General features: G+C 40.4%; 1 protein-coding gene and 1 pseudogene across 4 annotated transcripts in view; one reads left to right on the top strand and one right to left on the bottom strand.

Moving 5' to 3' along the window:
• DIAPH1 (diaphanous related formin 1) overlaps positions 1–22777 on the bottom strand; it is a 106999-nt gene that overhangs the window by 66821 nt on the left and 17401 nt on the right. For 2 of the 4 annotated variants that reach the window (XM_033180861.1, XM_033180860.1), the window contains exons 2-8: positions 8091–8117; positions 6908–7063; positions 3984–4085; positions 3341–3471; positions 3062–3148; positions 2169–2232; positions 573–712 (exon numbers count right to left, since the gene is read on the bottom strand). In XM_033180861.1, the coding sequence (XP_033036752.1) occupies positions 573–712; positions 2169–2232; positions 3062–3148; positions 3341–3471; positions 3984–4085; positions 6908–7063; positions 8091–8117 (707 nt within the window). The remainder of the gene's footprint in view (positions 1–572; positions 713–2168; positions 2233–3061; positions 3149–3340; positions 3472–3983; positions 4086–6907; positions 7064–8090; positions 8118–22777) is intronic. The other 2 variants (XM_033180862.1, XM_033180863.1) reach the window with 1 other exon arrangement.
• LOC117064652 lies at positions 8777–9628 on the top strand (annotated as a pseudogene).

The following is a 22777-nucleotide window of genomic DNA, read 5'->3' as shown; positions in this document are numbered from 1 at the left end:
CTTCAATAATAAAAATCTATCCTATATATGCAGTTGGTTTTATAGGCATAAGTGTCATTCTTCAGCTCTTAAGATACTATCTTTTGTGGTAGCAGATGTCTAGAATCAAGGAAAGGCAATATGTTTGTCTATGCTTAGAAAACTTTCTATGAGACTATTCCATGCCATTAACAGTCACTGTCTCTGCAGAACAGGATTTGGCAAAGGGATGAGACAGTTAAATTTTACTTTATATACTTCTATATTGTTTGAATTTTAAAAATAACATTGTGCCACTTCTGAATTAAAAAAAAAAAAAGAATAGTGAAAAGAAATCCTCATCCTAGACAATACAGACATTAATGGTGATATGGGAGACATTTTGCTATACCTCTGATAACCAGTGAAACATTCAGGATAGCACCCATCACTTAGGAATTGTTCTTAAATGTTAAGATTCTTAGTGTTCACTTCTGGGAAGAAACACCTAATATTTATGACCGAGGGGACACCCAACCAACTCAACTGTCCTCTAAACTAAGAGAAAATGATAAAATGGAAAATGGAGAAGAAAAATGATTCTAGTCACATACATATCCTCTGGCTGCGGTAGAATACAAAGAGCAGAAAGCAGCTTAGCTGCATCAATCATCATGTTGGGAACAGCAGGATCCATGGCTCTGACCAGCAGTAGGATTCCTTCTTCTGTCTCCAGCATGGTCTTGATTCCAAACTGGTAGGGCCAAGAACAAAGAAAGGAGTCTGAAAGATGATAGCATCTAACTGGGGACAAGTTTAGGGGTTGTTATGAGTTGAATGGTGTCCTCTTAAATTCCAGTGTTGAAGTCCCAACCCCCAGTAACTCAAAATGTAACCTCATCTGGAAATATACTCATTGCAAATATAATTAGTCAAGCTACAATGAAGTCATACTAGGGTAGAATGGGTCCTTAATCCAATATGGCCAGTGTCCTTATAAAAGAAGAAATTTGGATACAGATACATACAGAGGGAGAACACCATGTGATCACATAGGCAGAGATCAAGATGATGCATCTACAAGATAAGGAGTGCCAAGGATTGCCAGCAAGCTATCAGAAACTAGGAGGGGTATGGAACATATTATCACACACAGCTTCAGAAAGAACCAACCCTGATGATACCCTGGATTTTGAAATTCTAGCCTTTCTAGAATTGTGAGATAATAAATTTCTGTTAATACACCTAATTTTGTGGTACACTAGAAAACTAATACAGGGGTAGAATACTTTTCCCAATATACTTAGAGATGAACATACCAAAATAATTTTCTAGGAGGTACGACAGAATTAGATGTCTTCCAAGAATAAAAGTCTTTGGTTTATATGTTTCTTGTTAATTCTCTTCCTCCTAATCCAATGGAGTAAGTTAATTACAACAAAATTAAACAACGAGGAGGAGAGATTTGTCCTCAGAGGCACATGATTGTGGGCTCCCTGGGTTGAATTATTAAACAGACAAAAAGAAGATAAAAATGGAGCAACAGTCTAGAAGAAAAAAGATACAGGAAATAAAGCAAATATTGCAAAAACAGTAACCACAGGTCAGGAAATTCAAGAATTAGCAAAAGAAAGTAAAGAAAGAGAGGCCGGGCACCGTGGCTCACGCCTGTAATCCCAACTAATCCCAGCACTTTGGGAGGCCAAGGCGGATGGATCACAAGGTCAGGAGATCGAGACCATCCTGGCTAACACGGTGAAACCCCATCTCTACTAAAAATAAAAAATAAAAAAATAGCCGGGCATGGTGGCGGGTGCCTGCAGTCCCAGTTACTTGAGAGGCTGAGGCAGGAGAATGGCATGAACCCGGGAGCTGGAGCTTGCAGTGAGCCGAGACTGAGCCACAGCACTCCAGCCTGGGCGACAGAGCGAGACTCCATCTCAAAAAACAAACAAACAAACAAACAAAAAAAAAAGAAAGTAAAGAAAGAGAAACAACATTGAGCCTGTCGTCTGAAACAGAAGTTAGAACTGAGAAAAAAAATATCCATAGAAGCATGTATACGTGGCAATGAAAAACAGTTATGATACTAAAAGAGAAAGCTAGAAGTCCTGAACCTCATATTCCTAGTTCCTCTTTCGGGTTTGCCAATAGAAGAGAAAGAACAGGCGTCCAGATGGGCTTTGGAATGAGAATGGGAAAAATCTCACCTTGTTGTTCATAAAAGCTTTCAAGCAGCGAATAATCTCATGCTTGTTCCGGCTATCGTAACTCCTGTACATAGAAGACATAATCAGTAAGTCCCTTTATTCTCTACCCCTTTCCCATTTTAAATCTTGCAAACAAGACTCTTAGGAATAACAGCCCCATCTAGTAGATGAGTAAATTTTAGGAAACAGCACTTTGCCCAGAAACACTGAAGAAAATAGATAACTGAAAAGGGATCTTCACCGTCAAAAAATCTGGCTGATCCTCTTGTAATCCAAGAATTAAGTATTAAATTAAAACCTTCCTTTTAACTCTCCCTAGGCTCCTGAGTGCTAAATTCTATCAGGATAACATCCCATCTATTGCTGCTTGCCTTGCTACTAGAGGTTTCAAGTCTGAGAAGATATATGCAGGTCTTGGCCATGTATTATTTTGTTTCAGAAAGATTCCGGAAGTACTCTGCTTCAGGCTAGCTTCAAGGTAGCCTAAGAGAGTCCAAGGTATACCTAAAATTGTTCCAACCTTGAAGAATGCCACAATACTAGTCCCAAGTATATTATAAGACTTCCAAATAGACATTACCCAGACCAGATTACAGGGCAGCACTAAATCAGATTTTATTTCCAGATTGAAAAAGAACCAGTGCTGGGAGACTAATAGTATTATATGGTATATATTAGAGTTATCCAACATGAAATTTAAGTTCCTCCTCCCTTTCCTGTATCTATAATCATCATTCATCCTCTAGTCACCACTATGATAAACCCCTTCTCAGCTAGGAGTACATTCCCCTAGCCCACGACTTTACATTTAACTCTACTTTCTACTTCAGAGCAAACAGCAAAGTCCCCTGTGACTCTCCAACTTGAAGTTGCAAAGACTTGGAAATCCTCACCCAGCAGTCTCTTCTTTCTCATCATGAAGTCGTTTAAGAATGTCCAATAATGAGGCCAAGCCTTCAGCACCAAATGTTTGCACCCAACTGTAGGGAAAAGAGAAAGGCAAAGCAATATCAAATCAATAAACACTTATTTGCCAAACAAAGTTTATCTTGACAATTTTCTACTCCCAATTCAGACTATTCTCATACTTCCCCGGCTCCTTTGATCGTCAATCACCACCAGTGAAATCCAACATTCGGCTCCTACTCCTGTAACCTCCTCAGAATCCTCACCTGACGGGGTTGTTGTTAAGAGACACACGAAGGGACTCCAGGCAGCTGAGCAGAGGCATATCCCGCAAGCCTGACCTCAACTCCTGAATATACATCATGGCAGACTTAGAGCTCTCCTTCTGGCTCATGCCCTGGACAGGAGGCAGAGACAGAGATTAGTAATGGTGGACCCAGTCATAAATTAGGGACTAGCATTAGTCAACAGAGTTTATATTTTATTTTTATTTTTTATTTTTAGTAGAGTCATGGTCTTACTACATTGCCCAGGCTATTTCGAACTCCTGGGCTCCAGTGATCCTTCTGCCTCAGCCTCCCAAAGTGCTGAGATTACAGCAGTGAGCCACCACGTCAGGCCACGTTTATCAGGGCAGATACCCATCTTGCATACCACCAAAATATGTGAGACTTAGAACTGCCTATCCCATTCCCTATATTTACATACTTCATGAAAATTTAACCAGGCAAAAAGTATGTAAGCATGGCAACTAAGTAAGAGAGTAAAAAGTGAATAGGCTTATATAATGTAATGAAACCAAATTGATGCAAACATAAAATGTTACATAAAATTGGCCAAAAAAAAAAAAAACAGGTCCAAGACAAGGGCACAGTCTCCCATGTCATGGGTACCTGCCCCAGGACTCACAGCCTTGGAGGTGTACAAGTATTGGGACACCATCTCCCTCTTGATGATGATGTCCTTCTCCCTCAAAGGTTGCTGTTTCTCCTCATTCAGGTTCATATCCAGCTAGGAGAGGGAGAAAGAAGAGAAAAAACAAAACTGCCTCAAATTCCTTACAGATTTTTAGTGTTTAATATTAGTATGCTTAGTGAAGAGTTGAGCATGTAAAATACTTACTGAGTAAATAAATATTTTTGATCCCTAGAAATTTAAGCTATTACAGCTGATGAAAATTCCTCAAAGGTAAGTATAGTTAACATTTTAGTATAAATCTCTATAGACATATACATATTCTTTCTCTAAGAAAAATGGACTCAGTAAAAATGAAAGATTTATTTTGTATTATTGAAAGAAAACCACACATAATGCTTTCTGCATCAAGGATGGACCTTAAAAATCTCTTCAGACTGAAGCACTGGATGAATGGCATAATCTAAACACAAGCAAAATCAACAGCAGCAAACTCTGCACCAACTCTAAGGCGTACAAACCCATTACCCCCAGTTAACTCAGTCCCTGTACAAACTCCTTTCCCACAAAGAACTGGAAACTCTATGATAAAGCAGAGATACCTTGACAGACATAATCTGATGTATGTTTGGGGAAAGGCTCTACTTGATCCCTCTACATATATAACAACCATGTGTCCAAGTCTAGTACCTCAGTGGGCACAAATTTAGCCCTAATAATTCCAGAATGTTAATTGAATTGAGAAAAATATGGATGCGGGGATGTATTCTATTTCTTCTGCAAGTAGCAAAATTAATCTGAAGTTTTTGTGACTTAATTCCTGGTGCTTTTTTTTTTGAGACAGAGTCTCACTCTGTCACCCAGGCTTGAGTGCAATGACACAATCTTGGCTCGCTGCAACCTCCAGCTCCCAGATTCAAGTGATTCTTCTGCCTCAGCCTCCTGAGTAGCTGGGATTATAGGTGCCCGCCACCACACTCAGCTAATTTTTGTATTTTTAGTAGAGACAGGGTTTCACCATGTTGGCCAGGCTGGTCTTGAACTGCTGACCTCGTGATCCACCGACCTTGGTCTCCCAAAGTGCTGGGATTACAGGTTGTGAGACACCACTGCCAGCCATGTGCATTCTTCCTCTTGCAGATAAACTGAACATAGAAGTTACAAAATGGTGGCCCTCAAGTTAAGTCAAATCCAAAGATAAAATGTTTCACTTGGCTAGCTCAACATTTTAAATCTGGGGGACCGTACATAAAAATACAGATCTCTAGTAAAACAGCACCAATGGATGCAACCATCAAATTTCATGTTGTGGGAAACTCTACAGGTCAAACAAATGGTTTCCTCAACAATTTTTTTTTTTGTATCAATAATAAGGATAAAAGAAAAAGAGGTGCAGTGGCTCATGCCTGTAATCCCAGCACTTTGGGAGGCCGAGGCAGGCAAATCACAAGGTCAGGAGTTCGAGACTAGCCTGGCCAACATGATGAAACCCAGTCTCTACTTAAACTTCAAAAATTAGCCGGGCGTGGTGGTGTGCACCTGTAATCCCAGCTACTTGGGAGGCTGAGGCAGGAGCATTGCTTGAACCCGGGAGGTGGAGGTTGCAAGTCTTGCTCTGCTTGCGACAGAGCAATACTCTGTCTCAAAAAAAAAAAAAAAAAAGAGGAAGGGAAACCTATAGTTTAAATGAAAACTGAGAATATCAGTACAGTGGACTATATTTGGAATTGTGATTTGAACAAACTGGTTTTTGAAAAATGACCTAATTGGGGAAATTCAAATAGTGACTAGGATATTTGATGTTATTCAAGATTTATTTTTTTTTTTAAATTACAGATTTCTGACTTTTTTTGAAAAATAGAAATATCTGGCACTCCTAGGCAAGTATTCCCAACTGGAATGCAATCACCTACTAGAACTGAGTTGTGGCTGGCTTTTCTAATAAAAATGCCAAAAGCCTCTCTTCAATTTGCCACACTCCCCACTTATTTTGTCATCTTCTGTCTAGTCTGCTTACCTTATTTATACTACCTGCCTGGCCCAAGAGACATTTAAACTTGCAATCCAAGGCCAAGAGATTATCCTGATAGACCATACTCTTTAGACTCTTAATGTACTTGGAATATTAAGAGACAAACTGAAAGATTCAGTGAAAAATAACAACAATAGTACCAGCTGAGTGCTTACTATGTACCAGGCCCTGTGCTAAGGATTTTAAACCTAAGCTTTTAATTAAGCTAGGCCTGCCACTAGTCTGTATTTGAATCTGAGATCACATATCCATGCAATATACAGGCCTTACGAAATCTTGTACTCATCAAAACTTTCCAAGACTTACCACTAATGGACACTCATTGAATACCCTCCTTATTCGGTGTTCCTCACCGAGGAAAACAAAATAAGTCACATGCACATATACTTCGTTATTTAGCTGACTTCAGACACAATCTTTAAAGGTCTTCTAGCAATTCTATGTATTTTCTTTCCAGATTCACCACTAAATACACGACCTTGAGCAAATGATATTCCATTCTCAGTTTCGCCTTTATACAGAGTTTGTTGTGAATACTTCAACACTCTATCTGCTCTGGCTTAACCCAAAGGTGGTCTCCATATTACAATCTTTGGTACACAGGGTGAGATGGTCCACTATGTCTTTGTGGCTAAAGTGTTGCTGGGCAGAAGGACATGAATAAGACAGTGATCGGATGTTTCCAAATACAGATTCCAATTTTATGAACTGGTATTTGTATATTTAGTTCCTAATTATGGGATTATAGGGTTAATATTAAAAAGTTCCATGTTAAGCCTGGAATTCTTTGTAATAAAGTGCTAGCTAGGGAACAGTGCACCAAAAAGAGTCCACCATGCCTATAAATTCCCAGGAAGAAGCAACATTTTGGGAATGGAAAACTTACCAGCATCTGTTCAAAGAGAACCAGAACTTGTTCATCTGAAACATCTTGCAGTGACTGTGCTGTGGGATCATCCCCATATGATGCAGAGGAATTTCTATGAGCAGAATTAGGCTTTTCCTTCTCCTTCTTAATTCTCATGCTGGTAAATCTCTCCAGCTGAGAAACAGAAAAAAGCATTAACAGTGATCCATTTTCACTTACATAACAAACCACACATCAAATTCTTTACCCCTTTAACCTCTTACACGGGCATGGTTCCTCTGGTCCACGAGCAGTTCAAGACTCTTCTGACATGAAAAGAAGAAATCAGTCTTCCTCCTATCTAACTTAGCATACTGACTCTGTACTCTCATCTATGTTCAAAGATAAGAGAACCAAAGTATTAAGATTTCAAACCTCTTTACAATAGAAGAAATACTGTCCTTGATCTCCCCTACCATTTCTAAGCCTTGTAAAGTAGTACAGAACTGAAAGCCTCTCATGACAAGAGTTCTATCAATAAAATGCCCTTTGTTTCCTTCTAGCTACCCAACAATAAATGTTGCTAGGACCCCAGAGGATGCCTCCCTTCAAGAGGTATTACTACAGAATTTAAAAGATATAAGCCACATAGGATTAATTTGTCCTTAAAGTCAGGATCCACTCCTTTCTCTTGAATTTGTACACTCCACAGCACTTGTGTAATGTAAGCAGCAAAAGTTCAATATATATTCTTCAAAATCCCCTTTACATGACATCTCGTCAGCAAAGAATACAATGTACCTCAGGGGCATATATGCCATCTCTCTGCCAAACAAATGCTAACAAGCCATTCCTCAAATCTCAAATACCAATGCTCACATCAAAAAGAGTCCCCAATAAGCAATAGCTTATCAGCTCTCCTCGTTAGAAAATAACAGTAATTATCTGTATTATAGAGCTTCAAGTGATATGAGTGGCATTCAGACTGCAAGTCAGCTTGGAGTTTAAAAAGCATGCCTAACTTCAGAAGATAATGAAGGTCCATGGAAATGCATGCAACGGGCCAAACACAGAGCAAAGAGTTAGGAAAAAAGCCTTGAGATACTGAGTAGAAGCCATATCACCACTATAAGTTACAGAAAGTCAAAGTTATGAAAACTGGTCAATATTATAGTGTAGGCAATGAGCTAGAACATGCACATGCTAAACAAAATATCCTTACCTCATCTGCCATGAGCCGCTTCAGAGTCTAGGAAACAGGAAAAAGGAGGGAGAAGAAAGAAGAGAAATCAGTGAAGTACAAGGAAACCTCCCAAACACCAGACGGGCTGGGGAAAAAAGGGAGAGAAGTTGAAAGGATCCAAGCTACTTTCCACAAGCTAATGATTTCTGTCAAAGTATTCCTTAGCACATTCCCTCAAGTAAGGGACAGGAAGAATTTTAAGGTCACTAACATATGACTCTTAAAAAGGAAAAAAAAAAAAAAAAGGAACACGACACAGAACTGAACAGAATCCGAATCTGAGGACCGATACACTTATGAGATACGCTCAACTTCATAGTAAATAAGGCAATGCAAATTAAAACCACAGTGAGATATCAATTCACACTCCCAAGACTGAAAAAACGTTCATGTCCGTCTAGTCACAGACCAACAGGAACTCTTAGTGGTACTATAAAATGCTATAGCCACTTTGGAAAACAGTAAGGCATTATCCGGTAAAGTTAAATATGCACACGTACTACAACGCAACACATCAATTTCTATGTAACTACCCTGCTGAATTTTGCACATACATAGTGGAATGTGTATACCAAGAGTGTTCATAGTAACCCTATGACATGTAAAACAGAAAACAATGCAAATGGTCATTAAGAGTAGGGTTTTCTGATCCGCCATCTGGATATATTGGAACCATCACCAAAACACAAATTTTCATAAAAATCCTTAAGGGGGAGGCCATCACTCTTGAGGTTGAACCCTTGGATAAAACAGAAAATATAAAGGCCAAAATCCAGGATAAGGAAGGAATTCCTCCTGACCAATAAAGACTGATCTTTGCTGGCAAGCAACTGGAAGGCGGATGCGCTTTGTCTAACTACAGCATTCAAAAGGAGTCCACTCTTCATCTTGAGACTTTGTGGTAGGGCTAAGAAAAAGAAGTTTTACACTACTCCCAAGAAGAGTAAGCATGAGAAGAAGGTGAATGCTGTCCTGAAACACCATAAGGCCAATGAGAATGGCAAATGTAGACACCTTCGTCGGGCGTGCCCTCAGATGGTAGTGTTACAGTGCTTATGGCCAGCCGGCCACTCTGACAGATATTATTGTGACAAAAGTTGTCTGATTTATTGCTTAAACAAACCAGAAGACAAATTGTGTATGAGTTAATGAAAGATAGGAACTAAAAGAGAAGAGTGGACAAATAAACTGGTATATTGGTGTAAGGAAAGCAATTTCACAAAGAAAGTGAATGAACTTACAGCTATTCATAAATATAATACTGAATTATTATTTCATTTACATTCAGCTTAAAAACATGTAACACTGTATTATTTGGGATGTAAAATTATTATATAAAGGAAATAACTACCATAAATGTCAAAATAGTGGTTACTTGGGGTGGGTGGGGTGGGGTTGTGACTGGGGAAGGGGACAAAGCAGCTTCTGGGGTGTTTACAATATTCTGTATCTTGACATGGATCAGGTGACTGTCTAGTTTATAATTATTCTGTATGTTTTACATTCTCTTCTGCATACATGTTATACTTTACCCCTCCTGCCCCTCAAACCCTGCAAAAAAATAAAGTCTGCATGAGCAAGTCTGGGAAAGTGGGAATTTTTTTTTCATCCTGCTTAATTTTAAACAATATTTTTTTCATTAATGTCCTTAGAAGCGTATAGTAAATCTCTTTTTTTTTTTTTTTTAAAGAGATGGGGTCTCCCTGTGTTGCCCAGGCTGGTCTCGAACCCCTGGGCTCAAGTGATCTCCCCACCTCTGCCTCCTGTGTAGCTGGGATTTCAGGTGCATACCACCACACTCAGTTGGTAAATGCTTCTTGAGTAACCTTCCCCAACTAATGAAAAACTAGTTCCGTTTCTGCCACAAAGCTATTTTTCCTCTTTTACAGACCAGAAAAATCTACATTATTATGTTCACGTTCCCCATATAACACAATTCAGTTCAATCCAGTGTAAACTGTGAATGCATACTTCGTCCATTTTTCACCAACCTGGTGCTTTTGAAATAAAATAAAACAAATGCCGGGCGCGGTGGCTCAAGCCTGTAATCCCAGCACTTTGGGGGGCCAAGACGGGCGGATCACGAGGTCAGGAGATCAAGACCATCCTGGCTAATATGGTGAAACCCCGTCTCTACTAAAAAAATACCAAAAAACTAGCCAAGTGAGGTGGCGGGGGCCTGTAGTCCCGGCTACTCGGGAGGCTGAGGCAGGAGAATGGCATAAACCCGGGAGACGGAGCTTGCAGTGAGCTGAGATCTGGCCACTGCACTCCAGCATGGGCGACAGAGCGAGACTCTGTCTCAAAAAAAAAATAAAATAAAATAAAACAAACAAGCAAACTTTAACCTCCATTGTCCAGAACAGGTCAAGCTTCCACTGGCTGAGGGCTAATCACTCACCCAAACCATGACAATCTTGCCATGAGAAAATGTCCATGGAATTTACAGTTACTTCATGTGTTCTGATTACGTAATAGAAGCAAGGCAGAAGGATGATGAGGCAGAAAGCACCACCCAAGACAACCAACAACAAAGTTCCTTTTGTCACCACCCCTAAGTCCCTTGGCATACAGAAGGTGAAACAAGCACAAAAGGGATGAATGCATACGATTTGGGTTACCATAGCCAAGGTTGAACTTATCTGCTCCTAGAGCAATTGCTTCCAAAATCTTGTCCCCCAAACTCAAAGAGTTCCCTCAGAACCAAGCAACAAGCAAACAACTCTAGAATGGATGTAACGCAGATAACAGAACCTGAGTCTAAAGAATGGCAGCTGAATTGTTCACAGCTGAAGCTTAAGAAAAAAAAACAAAACAGTGTTGGGGGGAAACCAGCAACCTGCTCTTTCTGCCTATAGGCTCTTGATTCGTCTCTCTTCCATCCATGTCTATTAGCACTACCTAAGTTCACACCATTATTGTCTCCTGTTTGATTTACTCCAACAGCCTCCTAACTGATCTCCCTGCCTTCAGTCCCATCTGCCCCATACCACATCCATTCTGCATACTATATCCAAGAGGACTCTTTCTAAAATGCCAAGCTGTCCATGTTATTTTTCCATTTAAAAGCCTTCAATCGCTCTCCACTGCCCTATGTTAAAATCCAAATTCCTGTGCATGGCATATGACTCTCCTGGCTTTTCCCCCAGTCTCATTTTCTCAGCAAACTCTCCGCCTCAAACTCCATCTTCATCTCCAAACAGATGACACTGTCTCAATGCCCCAGACTTGCCCTAGGCTGCTGCCTCCTCAGCCTAGACTGTGCTTTCAAGGCTAACTCCAACAGGCCCTACAGAATGATTCCTCCTCTAAATGGATATGTACCTTTCCTTGTGTTTCCATAGTAATAGGCACTTGCCTGTCTCACAGCACTAAAAATGGATTACAATTGTCTTTTGATTGTCTGTTTCCTCTAACCCTTTCCAGACTAAGTTGCTTGATGGCAGAGCCTGAAACTTAGTCATTATATCTCCTATGAACAAATACTATAATCTAGTGTTGCTTCCCTAAAATATCAATCCCTGGAGAAACTCTCCAAGTCTATTCCACCTCTTCATTACATCAATGAAGAGACTTAAGCCCAGCCAGGTGAAGTAAATCACTGAGGTCATATGATTAGGGGTAAGTTGGATACAGAACTCAGGCATCCAGACTCCAAAGCCGCCATATCTTTGCATTCCCCAAATTCTTGTGCCTTTTTCCTATTCAATGTCCACTAACTCTCGCCTTTAGATAGAAAAGAAAGGGAGTTTTATACATATATAAAACTTCATATATACATACTTCATATACACATACATAAAGGAAGATGCCAGTTTCCCTTGCTTTCCTAGGGCATCATCAGAAACAGATTTTATCTTTTTTTTTTTTTTTTTTTTTGAGGCAGAGTCTCGCTCTGTCGCCCAGACTGGAGTGCAGTGGCGCAATCTCGGCTCACTGCAAGCTCCGCCTCCCGGGTTCACGCCATTCTCCTGACTCAGCCTCCCGAGTAGCTGGGACTACAGGCGCCCGCCACCTCGCCCGGCTAGTTTTTTGTACTTTTTAGTAGAGACGGGGTTTCACCGTGTTAGCCAGGATGGTCTCGATCTCCTGACCTCGTGATCCGCCCGTCTCGGCCTCCCAAAGTGCTGGGATTACAGGCTTGAGCCACCGCGCCCGGCCCAGATTTTTATCTTAAAAAAAAAAAAATTATCTGCCGGGCACGGTGCCTCACGCCTGTAGTCCCAGAACTTTAGGAGGCCGAGGTGGGTGGATCATGAGGTCAGGAGTTCGAGACCAGCCTGACCAACATGGTGAAACCCCATCACTACTAAAAATACAAAAATTAGCCAGGTGTGGTGGTGCCTGCCTGTAATTCTAGCTACTCAGGAGGCTGAGGCAGGAGAATCACTTGAACCTGGTAGGCAGAGGTTACAGTGAGCCGAGATCACGCCACTGCACTCCAGCCTGGGTGACAGAGCGAGATTCCATATCAAAAAAAAAAAAGAAAGAAAGAAAGAAAAGAAAAGAAAAAAAGAAAAACAAATTACCCATGTTTTAGTGTTCAATTTGGGTAAGGACAACAAACACTATGCATGAGGGAAAAAAGCTACATTTCCTGAGCTAGTCCAACAGAGGGCAGCAACAACCAGCAAAGTGAATCACAGCACTGTCAGTACAAGCAAAACTGTTTCAGAATTCAATACAACACTCAAACAGCAAGCTCAATTATTAAAATAGAAACCTGCTGCTTCAGTATATTCAGAGTGTATTGTTTACTTAGTTAATACTATGTGTACTCTTCTTACAGATTCTATGTTGGCAAACGGTTTTGTTCAGTAGTCATTTTTTAATTGTATCATTAGTTGTGTGTATTCTCTGAAATGTAGAATAAGTTCCTAGATCAAGACAAAAAAAAAAACAAGAAAATAGGAGTCCAGGAAGATAAATGCTACTGGAGCTTTATTTATGTATTATGTCTCAGATGTCCAAGCTTCTTAAAATTAAGTCTCTAATCATCCTACCTACATCTAAATGCATCCACTTTCATTATTCTCCTTGTTTGCTGTCAATTCTCTTCTGGTCCCAAACCAAACCCTTACTGTCCTAGCCTGGCTGTGGTAAATATTTCACTTCTTGGCCCTTCTATTCAGTCCTGCACTAAACATTAGCACTTTTACCTTTAATTACAAATATAGATACTGAAGAAAGCACAATACAGAATGAAATTTTTTTAAAATATCCAAATCTGGCTTATGAATCCAGATTAATAGGAACTTTCAGGTAAAGGATGTCAGACTGAACCAAAACATCTAATTTCTCTCCTTCTTGAAACCTCACTAAACCTACAGAAAAGGTGTTTTTTAGAAAGTAAGAAGTGATGCAAGGAAAGAGCCTACAAGGTTGGGAAGAACAAAAGAGCAGCTGCAAATTTTGAAGACTAGGACTAGAAGAATTAAATCCAACAGATTACAGAAAGCTGAGTATAAACTGGAAAGACCAATAACCAACCCATTACACTTAAGAATCCTCAAAAGGCTCAGGAATAATTGGCACCAGATACCTATGGAAATAGGAGTTAGAGGAGGAGGCTAAAAATAAGACTGGTTGGAAGCTGTTTAAGAAGCCAGTTAGATACCTAGATCCTACCCCACCCCTCAACCATGCCATTGAGAGACTACCCTCCCTTCTTCCAGCAGAGGTCTGGAAGTTTGTTCTCAGAAGAGGGTAAAACAGAGGGTCTCTGGATTGGAGGATGCCAGGGACGCTATACTAAAAAGAAAAGTAAACCTATGCATAGTATGTACTGAGACACTTAGCACGTTTCCCCCTCCAGTCTCTTAGAGCCCCAGCAGCCTGGCCTTTCCCCTTGAGACAGAAAATTGGAAGTGTCTTCTCTGGAGAATCAACTTAAAGCTTGCGACATAGTCCAAGTAGATCACTTCAGAGCTCCATCGTCCAACACGTACCACTAGGCACATATAATTATAGAGCACTACTAAGGTGGCTAGTATAAGTGAGGAGGAATTTATTACATTTTATTTAATTTTAACAAAATTTAAATGGCAAACTTATCAAAGAAGCTCAACATCGTACGTCATCAGAGAAGTGTAAACTAAAATAAGATACCACTACATCCCTACTAGAATAGCCAAAATCCTCAACACTGATGACACCGAATGCTTACAAAGATGTGGAGCAAGAACTTTCTTTTCTTTTTTCTTTCTTTTTTTATTTCATTTTATTTTTTGAGACAGAGTCTCACTCTGTCACCAAGGCTGGAGTGCAGTGGCATTATCTCAGCTCACTGCAACCTTCGCCTCCCAGGTTCAAGCCTCCTGAGTAGCTGGGATTACAGGCGCCCGCCACCACACATGGCTCCTTTTTGTATTTTCAGTAGAGACGGGGTTTCACCATGTTGGCCAGGCTGGTCTGGAACTCCTGACCTCAAGTGATCTGCCCACCTCGGCCTCCCAAAGTGCTGGGATTTATAGGCGTGAGCCACCGCACCTAGCCAAGCAAGAACTTTCAATTCATGGCTGGTGGGAATGTAAAATGGTACAGCCACTTTGGAAGAGTTTTACAGTTTCTTATAAAACTAAACATACACTAACATAAGACCCAGTGATCATGTTCCTTGATATTGATTTATCCAAAGGAAGTGAAAATATATGTCCATACCAAAAACCTGAAGAGAAATATTTACAGCAGCATTATTCATAATTTATAGCAGCATTATTCATAATTGCCAAAACCTGAAAGCAACAAAGACATCCTTCAGTAGGTGAACAGGTAACTAAACTGTGGCACATTCAGACAACAGAACATTATCTGTTGTCTTAGTGATACTCTTAAGGGCATACTGCTAAAAGAAAGAAGCTGATCTGAAAAGGCTATATATATATGGCCGGGTGCAGTGGCTCATACCTGTAAACACAGCACCCTGGGAGGCTGAGATGGGTGGGTCACTTGAGACCAGGAGGTTAAGGCCAGACTGGTCAACATGGTGAAACACCACCTCTACTAAAAATATAAAAATTAGCTCAGCATGGTGGTGGGTGCCTGTAATCCCAGATACTTGGGAGGCAGAGGCACGAGAATAGCTTGAACCTGGGAGGCGGAGGTTGCAGTGAGCCAAGATCGAGCCACTGCACTCCAGCCTGGGCAACAGAGCAAGACACTGTCTCAAAAAAAGAAAAAGGCGGCCAGGTGTGGTGGCTCATGCCTGTAATCCCAGTACTTTGGGAGGCTGAGGCAGGTGGATTGCCTGAGGTCAGGAGTTTGAGACCAGCCTGGTCTCACTGGTCTCAGAGAAAAATCTTGTACCCACTGTGAAATCCCGTCTCTACTAAAACTACAAAAATTAGCTGGGCATGGTGGCGGGTGCCTGTAATCCCAGCTACTTGGGAGGCTGAGGCAGGAGAATCACTTGAACCTGGGAGGCAGAGGTTGCTGTGAGCCAAGATCAAGCCATTGCACTCCAGCCTGGGCGACAAGAGCAATACTCTGTCTCAAAAAAAAAATAAAAGAAAAAAGAAAAAGGCTACATATTATACGTACCCAACTATATGACCTTCTAGAAAAGGCAAAACTGTGGAAAAAGTAAAGAGAACAGTGGTTGCCAAGGGTTGGGAGAGGCAGGTAGGGTAGGCAGGTTATGAATAAATAGAGCACAGAAGGTTTTTAGTGCAGTGAAAAATACTCTGTATGATACTATAGTAGATGGATATATGTCATTCAAGGATTGTACAACACTAAGAGTGAACCCTAATGTAAACTATGGACTTGGTTGATCCTGATGTGTTAATGCAGGCTCATCACTTGCAATAAATGTACCATGCTAGTGGGGGATGTTTACAATGGAGGAGGCCATGTGATATGGTTTGGCTCTGTGTCCCCACCCAAATCTCACCTTGAATTGTAATCCCCATAATCCCCATGTCAAGGGCGGGACCAGGTGGAAGTAATAGGATCATGAGGGCAGTCTCCCCTATGCTGTTCTCATGATATCAAGTGAGTCTCATGAAATCTGATGGTTTTGTAAGCATCTGGCATTTCCCTTGCTAGCATTCACTCTGTCCTGCCACTCTTAGAAGGCAAAGCAGAAGGTGCCTGCTTCTCCTTTGCCTTCCACCACGGTTGTTAAGTTTCCTGAGGCCTTCCCAGCAATGCAGAATTATGAGTCAATTAAATCTCTTTCCTTTATAAATTACCCGGTCTCAGGTATTTCTTCATAGCAGTGTGAGAAAGAACTGATATACCATGCACGTGTGTGGGCAGGGATATATAGGAAATCTCTGTACCTTCATCTCAATGTTGCCAAGACCCTAAAACTGCTCTTTAAAAAAAGGGCTTAAAAAAATTTTAGGGACTGGGTATGGTGGCTCACATCTGTAATGCCGGCACTTTGGGAGGCTGAGGGCCCAGGAGTTGGAGACCAGCCTGGGCAACATGGCAAAACCTGCCTCTACAAAAATATTTAAACATCAGCCAGGCATGGGCCAGGCGCGGTGGCTCACGCCTGTAACCCTAGCACTTTGGGAGGCCGAGGCAGGTGGATCGCAAGATCAGGAGATCGAGACCATCCTGGCTCACACGGTAAACCCCATCTCCACTAAAAAACAAATACAAAAAATTAGCCGGGGGTGGTGGCACGCACCTGTAGTCCCAGCTACTCGGGAGGCTGAGGCAGGAAAATCACTTGAACCCAGGAGGCAGAGGTTGCAGTGAGCCGAGATTGCACCACTGCACTCCAGCCTGGGTGACAGAGCAAGACTCTGTATCAAAAAAAAACAAAATTTAACCAGGCATTGTAGTGCTTGCCTGTAGTCCCACCTACTCAGGAGGCTGAGGTGGGAGGATCAACTGAGCCCCCGAGGCAGAGGTTGCAGTGAGCTAAGATCACATTGCTGTACTCTATCCTGGACAACACAGCAAGACTGTCTCAAAATAAATAAATAAATAAAAATTCAGCATCTCAGTTGAGATGTCTGTAAATGTAAAATAAACACTGCAGTTCATAACAATATAAAAAAGTAAAATATTTCATTATAATTTTTATATTTCATTCATATTGAAGTAATATTTTAGATATATTACAGTAAACTTAATTTCACATTTCTAAAACTAGAAAATCTAAACTTACAATGTGATTCACATTAGATTTCTATTGGATGGTGCTGTCCTATAGCAAAGCAACCAGCTTTCAAATCCTACCCATGCGTCTAGTTTCCAGTCTGCTTTGTAATCCCTCATTCTTAAACATGAGTAGACAATCCAGGATTATCAGACATCTGAGAAAAGCTCCAACATGAGAGAAAAGGGGGCTGGGGGAAGCAACTTGCCATATAAACAGTATGCAACAAGAAGAAAGATGTTTTAAAAATCATTAATATCCACAAGAAACATTCAGAGGGAAAAAGAGCTCATTAGAAGTTTAAAATATGAGAACAGAAATTAAAACTCAATAAAAGGACTGGAAGAACTAAGGAAATTCCCCAAAAACTACAGCAAAAAGAAAAGAAAATTAGAAGACCAGTTTGGGAGGACCAATATCCAAATAATAGGAGAAAACATAAAATACAGAGCAAGTTATCAAGGAAATAAAGAAAATTTCCCAGTATTGAAGGGTAAGTCTCTAGCACAAAGGACAAAAATAGATTATTCAAAAGCATATAATGGTGAAATTTCAAAACACTGGAATACAAACAAAATCCTACAAAATTCCACAGAAAGGATGAAAACAGGTCATATATAAAGGAATCAGAGCGGTTCTGGGTTTCTTAACAATAATATCAACAGCTGGGTGGCAATGGAACAAGGCCTTTAAAAATCTGAAGAAAAATAATTTCCAAACTACAAATCTATACCCAACAAAAACTATCAATCAAATGTCAGCTTAGAATAGACATTTTCAGACATTTAAGCTTTAAAAATCTGTTCCCATATACTGCAGGAAGCTACTGTAGGACTTGCTCCACCAAAAAGAGGATGCGAACCAAAAAAGTGTAAGACTTGAAATACAGGAAATGAAACCTAACACATGAGGAAATTGAAGGAAATCCCTGGGATAAAGATTCCAGGATGACTGTATGTGCCAAGTACAGAGAACCACCAGTTAAAAGGGAGCAATGAGACTTGAGCCAGACCCTTGAAGCCGGTCATCACCATCATCTGCTTTTGTTCTGGCTTTTAAAATTGACAATACCTGGGTGAACCTGACCCAGATGGTTGGCCTGTCTGGACCATATGTTAATAGTTTTTTTCTTTCCTTCTCTGCTCTACTACCTGGACTGTCAAGGATACTCATTCCACCCCACAGAACTTTCCTGCTTTGACTTATTCAGGAGATCTGGAGGTTGCATACAGTAAGCTCAGAAGCAGAAAATACAGAGCAGTGTACTCCCCCAACCATACTCCTGTTGAATGTCTAGTACTTGGCCCTCACTGCAGGCCTGCCAGATGCTCAACTGTGGCAAACCGTTTCCCAGGTCTTACTTATGTTCTGGCCAAGTGATGTCCTTAGAATCTAGGTGCACTTGTAAACACTCAGAGAATCCGAAGCTGGTCTATGACTGTGAGATGGTATTCAGTTTTTCTCTGCCCGGAAGACTCCATCTAACAGCAGCAATGCCACCTTTTATACACACATTAGATTTTTGTTTCTTATGTTTTCTATCTTTCATTTATATGCAAATAATTATTAATGAAAACATAAAATATTTTTAAAGGGGTAGAAAAACATTTATTCCATAGGAGTTTTTATGCAACAGAATTAGATGACTAGATAAATGTCTAAAGGTCATTAGTTGGTACAGGAAAATAATTTAATAGAATTGCATGTATTAAAATGAACTTCTCCAAAAGATTCTCAATGCTATCAAATCTTACTTAAATCAATACAAATTGCTCAAAGGTGGAGTACATCAAAAGTAACAGCATCAAATATAAATGTATTTGGTTGGGTTCTTCTCTGCACTAAGACCATCCATCAACATAAAAATTAAAAGCTGTCCCTTTACTCCCCCCCTTCCAGAGAGTAATTCAAGTTCTGATTCAGTTACCACATCCTAATGTAATATGTGGTAAGATAAATCTTTTGGTACCATCTACAGGAAATTAGAAACTTCCTAGATACTTTATAGTTTACAACAACAACAACAAAAAAGTCAAAAGACCTCCAAGGTATTTATTCCCTGTAAGGCCAAGCTAATAAATAACTTAATGAGTTTGAAACACCCTGATTAATTATTATCAGAAAACCATTATAAATGAAGTTTAAAACTTATTTTGCATATCTGGATTTGTTCTTGCGGTGGTAGCGGTTGTGTGTATTAATACTTCAGCTTTTTAAAAACAGGCCAATGGCAGTCTTCTGCACAGAGGCTCCCTCTGTTTGCCTGGTAACAGAATTAAACCTATTGTAAATTCAGGACACAAGAAAACTCATCCAAGAGACTGATTTACCTCTACTTGACTCTCTGAATCTTTAACTTTTCACTTTAATCAGAAAAAGGGCACAGAGAATACTCAGACAACTAAGCATGGTCTCTTGGCACAGGATGCTCATGTAGCCAAGCAAAAGGTAACTGGGTAGTTCTTAGCAGCAGAGAGGTTAGCAGGGATCTAAAAAGAGAGTATGACTAAACATTACTCTGAACACAAGAGTACATTCTACATAGCAAAAAGTGTTTCTAATTCCTACTTCTGTGCTTCACATGGACAATTAATCATGGACAGTAATTGCAAGAACCATGTGGCCAGCACATGGGAAATAAAAACCCACACTGTAAGCCTATATTTCATTACTTTCTAAAGATTTTAAGGATAACTTGTAATAGACAACTACAATTATATTTGAGTTCTTGGCTAAATGGACTACCACCAGAACAGCACAGCTGAATGCCACTTGGTCCTTACACTCTGATGATTCTGGGAGACCCAGGATCCGTGGGAACTACAAAGGTTTTTGTTTTTTGTGTGTGTGTGTGTGTTTTTTTTTTTTTTGAGACAGAGTCTTGCTCTTGTCGCTCAGGCTGGAGTGCAATGGCATGATCTCGTCTCACTGCAACCTCCGCCTCTCAGGTTCAAGTGATTCTCCTGCCTCAGCCTCCCAAGTAGCTGGCACCTGCCACCATGCCCAGCCAGGTTTTCTTATATGTATAATCACAACACAATTCACTAACTCCCTCAGTATACACTCCACTCCTACTTCTCTCTTTTCTGACATCCACCTTTGCTCATGGGCTAATTTAGTGTGAAGAACATGTTTAATGTGATAGGTGGAAGTCTAAGACGTCCCCCAAGATTGCTAGCCTGATGTACATACCCTGTATAATCATCAGGACTGTGAATATGATAGGATATCACTCCTGTGATTAGATTACGTTTTAGGTACAATTTTTTTTTTTTTTTTAAGACAAGGTCTCACTATGTTGCCAGGCTGGTCTTGAACTCCTGAGTTCCAGCAATCCTCCTGCCTCAGCCTCCCAAGTAGTGGGGACTACAGGCATACAGCACCATGCCTGGCTCAGGCACAACTGACTTTTAAGAAAGGGGAATTATCCAAGTGGGCCTGACCCAATCACATGAACCCTTTAAATCTAGAGGTCAGAGACACAAGGATTCGGGATGCCATTTCTGGCATGAAGGTGGATGGGGCCAAAAGGCAAGGATTAGAGGCAGCCTCTGAGTACTGAGAACAGTCCCCCAGTGACAGCCAGCAAAGAAATAGGAACCTCAGCCCTATAACTGCAAGGAACTGAATTTGGCAAACAATCTGAATGAACCTGGAAGCAGATTTTCCCCCAGAGCCTCCAGGTGAGAACTCAGCTCAGCCTGACATTTTGATTTCAGCCTTGTGATATTCTGAGAACCCAGATACATAATCCATGCCAAACTTCTGACCAACAGAATTATGAGCTAATAAACGTGTTTTAAGCTGGTAAGTTTGGGGTGATGTTATAAGCAATAGGAAACTAATACATTAAGTAAATTGTGAACTCTGGAATTTATCTAGAACTTCGCTGAAGGAAAAGGCTCATGAGTCCTGATTTTTATTTCTGGTTTCCTAGAAAACTACAAGTATGATTTTGAGCAAACAAGTTTAATTATTCATATTTCAGTTCCCCCATTTACTAACCCCCCACACATACCTCTTAGGACCGCTGAGATCATAAATAAAATGGAGTGGTGAGAGATCATTCTGTAAAGGCAAATGTGCTGCAAGACTTCTTGTAAAATACATACCTGAAGATAGACTAGTGGACGCTTTACGCCAACAGTATGGTATAAGGAAAAATCTATTCGTTGTCTATAAATTATACACTTAGCCACAATTATTACACAAAAGTAACTAAAGGACTCATTCAAGCCAGGTTCTAAATATTTTATATTAGAACTCCTTTTATTTCATGTCCTTTGTAGGGACATGGATGAAGCTGGAAACCATCATTCTGAGCAAACTATCAGAAGGACAGAAAACCAAACACCACATGTTCTCACTCATAGGTGGAAACTGAACAATGAGAACACCTGGACACAGGGTGGGAAACATCACACACTGGGGCTTGTCGTGGGGTTGTGGGAGGGGGAGGGATAGCATTAGGAGATACACCTAATGTAAATGATGAGTTAACAGGTGCAGCAAACCAACATGGCACATGTATACATATGTAACAAACCTGCACGTTGTACACATGTACCCTAAAACTTAAAGTATAACAAAAAATAAATAAATAAAAATAAAAAATAAAAATAAAATCTTAGACACACACACACAAAAAAGAACTCCCTTTTTTTGAGATGAAGTATCACTCTGTCATCCAGGTTAATGTGCAGTGGTGTGATCTTGGCTCACTGCAACCTCTGCCTTCTAGGTTCAAGTGATCTCCAGCCTCAGCCTCCCAAGTAGCTGGGATTACAGGTGCACACCACTACACCTGGCTAACTTTTCTTTTTTTTTTTAGTAGAGAAAGGGTTTCACCATATTGGTCAGGCTGCTCTTGAACTCCTGACCCCAAGAGATCCACCCGCCTCGGCCTCCCAAAGTGTTGGGATGACAGGTGTGAGCCACCGCACCCGGACTATATTAGAACCTTCTTAACAGAACATTTGTTGTAAGTTTTTCTGTGAACCAGACTAATTGCATGAGGGCAAAATCATGTCTTATTCAAATGATGTAGCCCATATTTTAATAAATACATTTTAAAATTAGCATCAGTATAGGTTTAGGAGCATCATCCGAAACACAGTATATTTATTCTTTCATTACTCTACTCAAATTGAGAAAAGTAAGTTTCAAGTCAAGGTCTATGACAGCACACTATGATCGTTACAAATAGCTCAGTAAACCATTAGATCAAACCTTCAAGAGTAATGTCTTTCCTTATGAATGAGACCAAGGAACCTTGACTGAAGCCCACAGGACATATTTGTGAGTTGTCCTTGGGGAAAATATTCAATTATGGGATAGCATATCAACTAGGGGGTCTTCTACCTCCTTTGAAAAACAAGCCCACAATCATGACAAAGTCTACCTATGGGTAAAATGGGAAATAAGTATCACTACAGCCAAAAATAATTTCCTTTTATATCCTAATCTACCTACCCAGAAAGAACAGGTAAAGTAAGGCATATGTCACTTAGAATCATGCAGAACAGAGATAAGGGTCCAGCTCTGATTAATT

The sequence above is a fragment of the Trachypithecus francoisi genome, unplaced genomic scaffold (genome assembly GCF_009764315.1).
Source record: "Trachypithecus francoisi isolate TF-2019V2 unplaced genomic scaffold, Tfra_2.0 Lachesis_group2, whole genome shotgun sequence".
NCBI classification, from domain to species: domain Eukaryota; kingdom Metazoa; phylum Chordata; class Mammalia; order Primates; family Cercopithecidae; genus Trachypithecus; species Trachypithecus francoisi.
The sequence above is the reverse complement of the archived record's forward strand: the minus strand, read 5'-3'. Positions and strand labels throughout refer to the sequence as shown.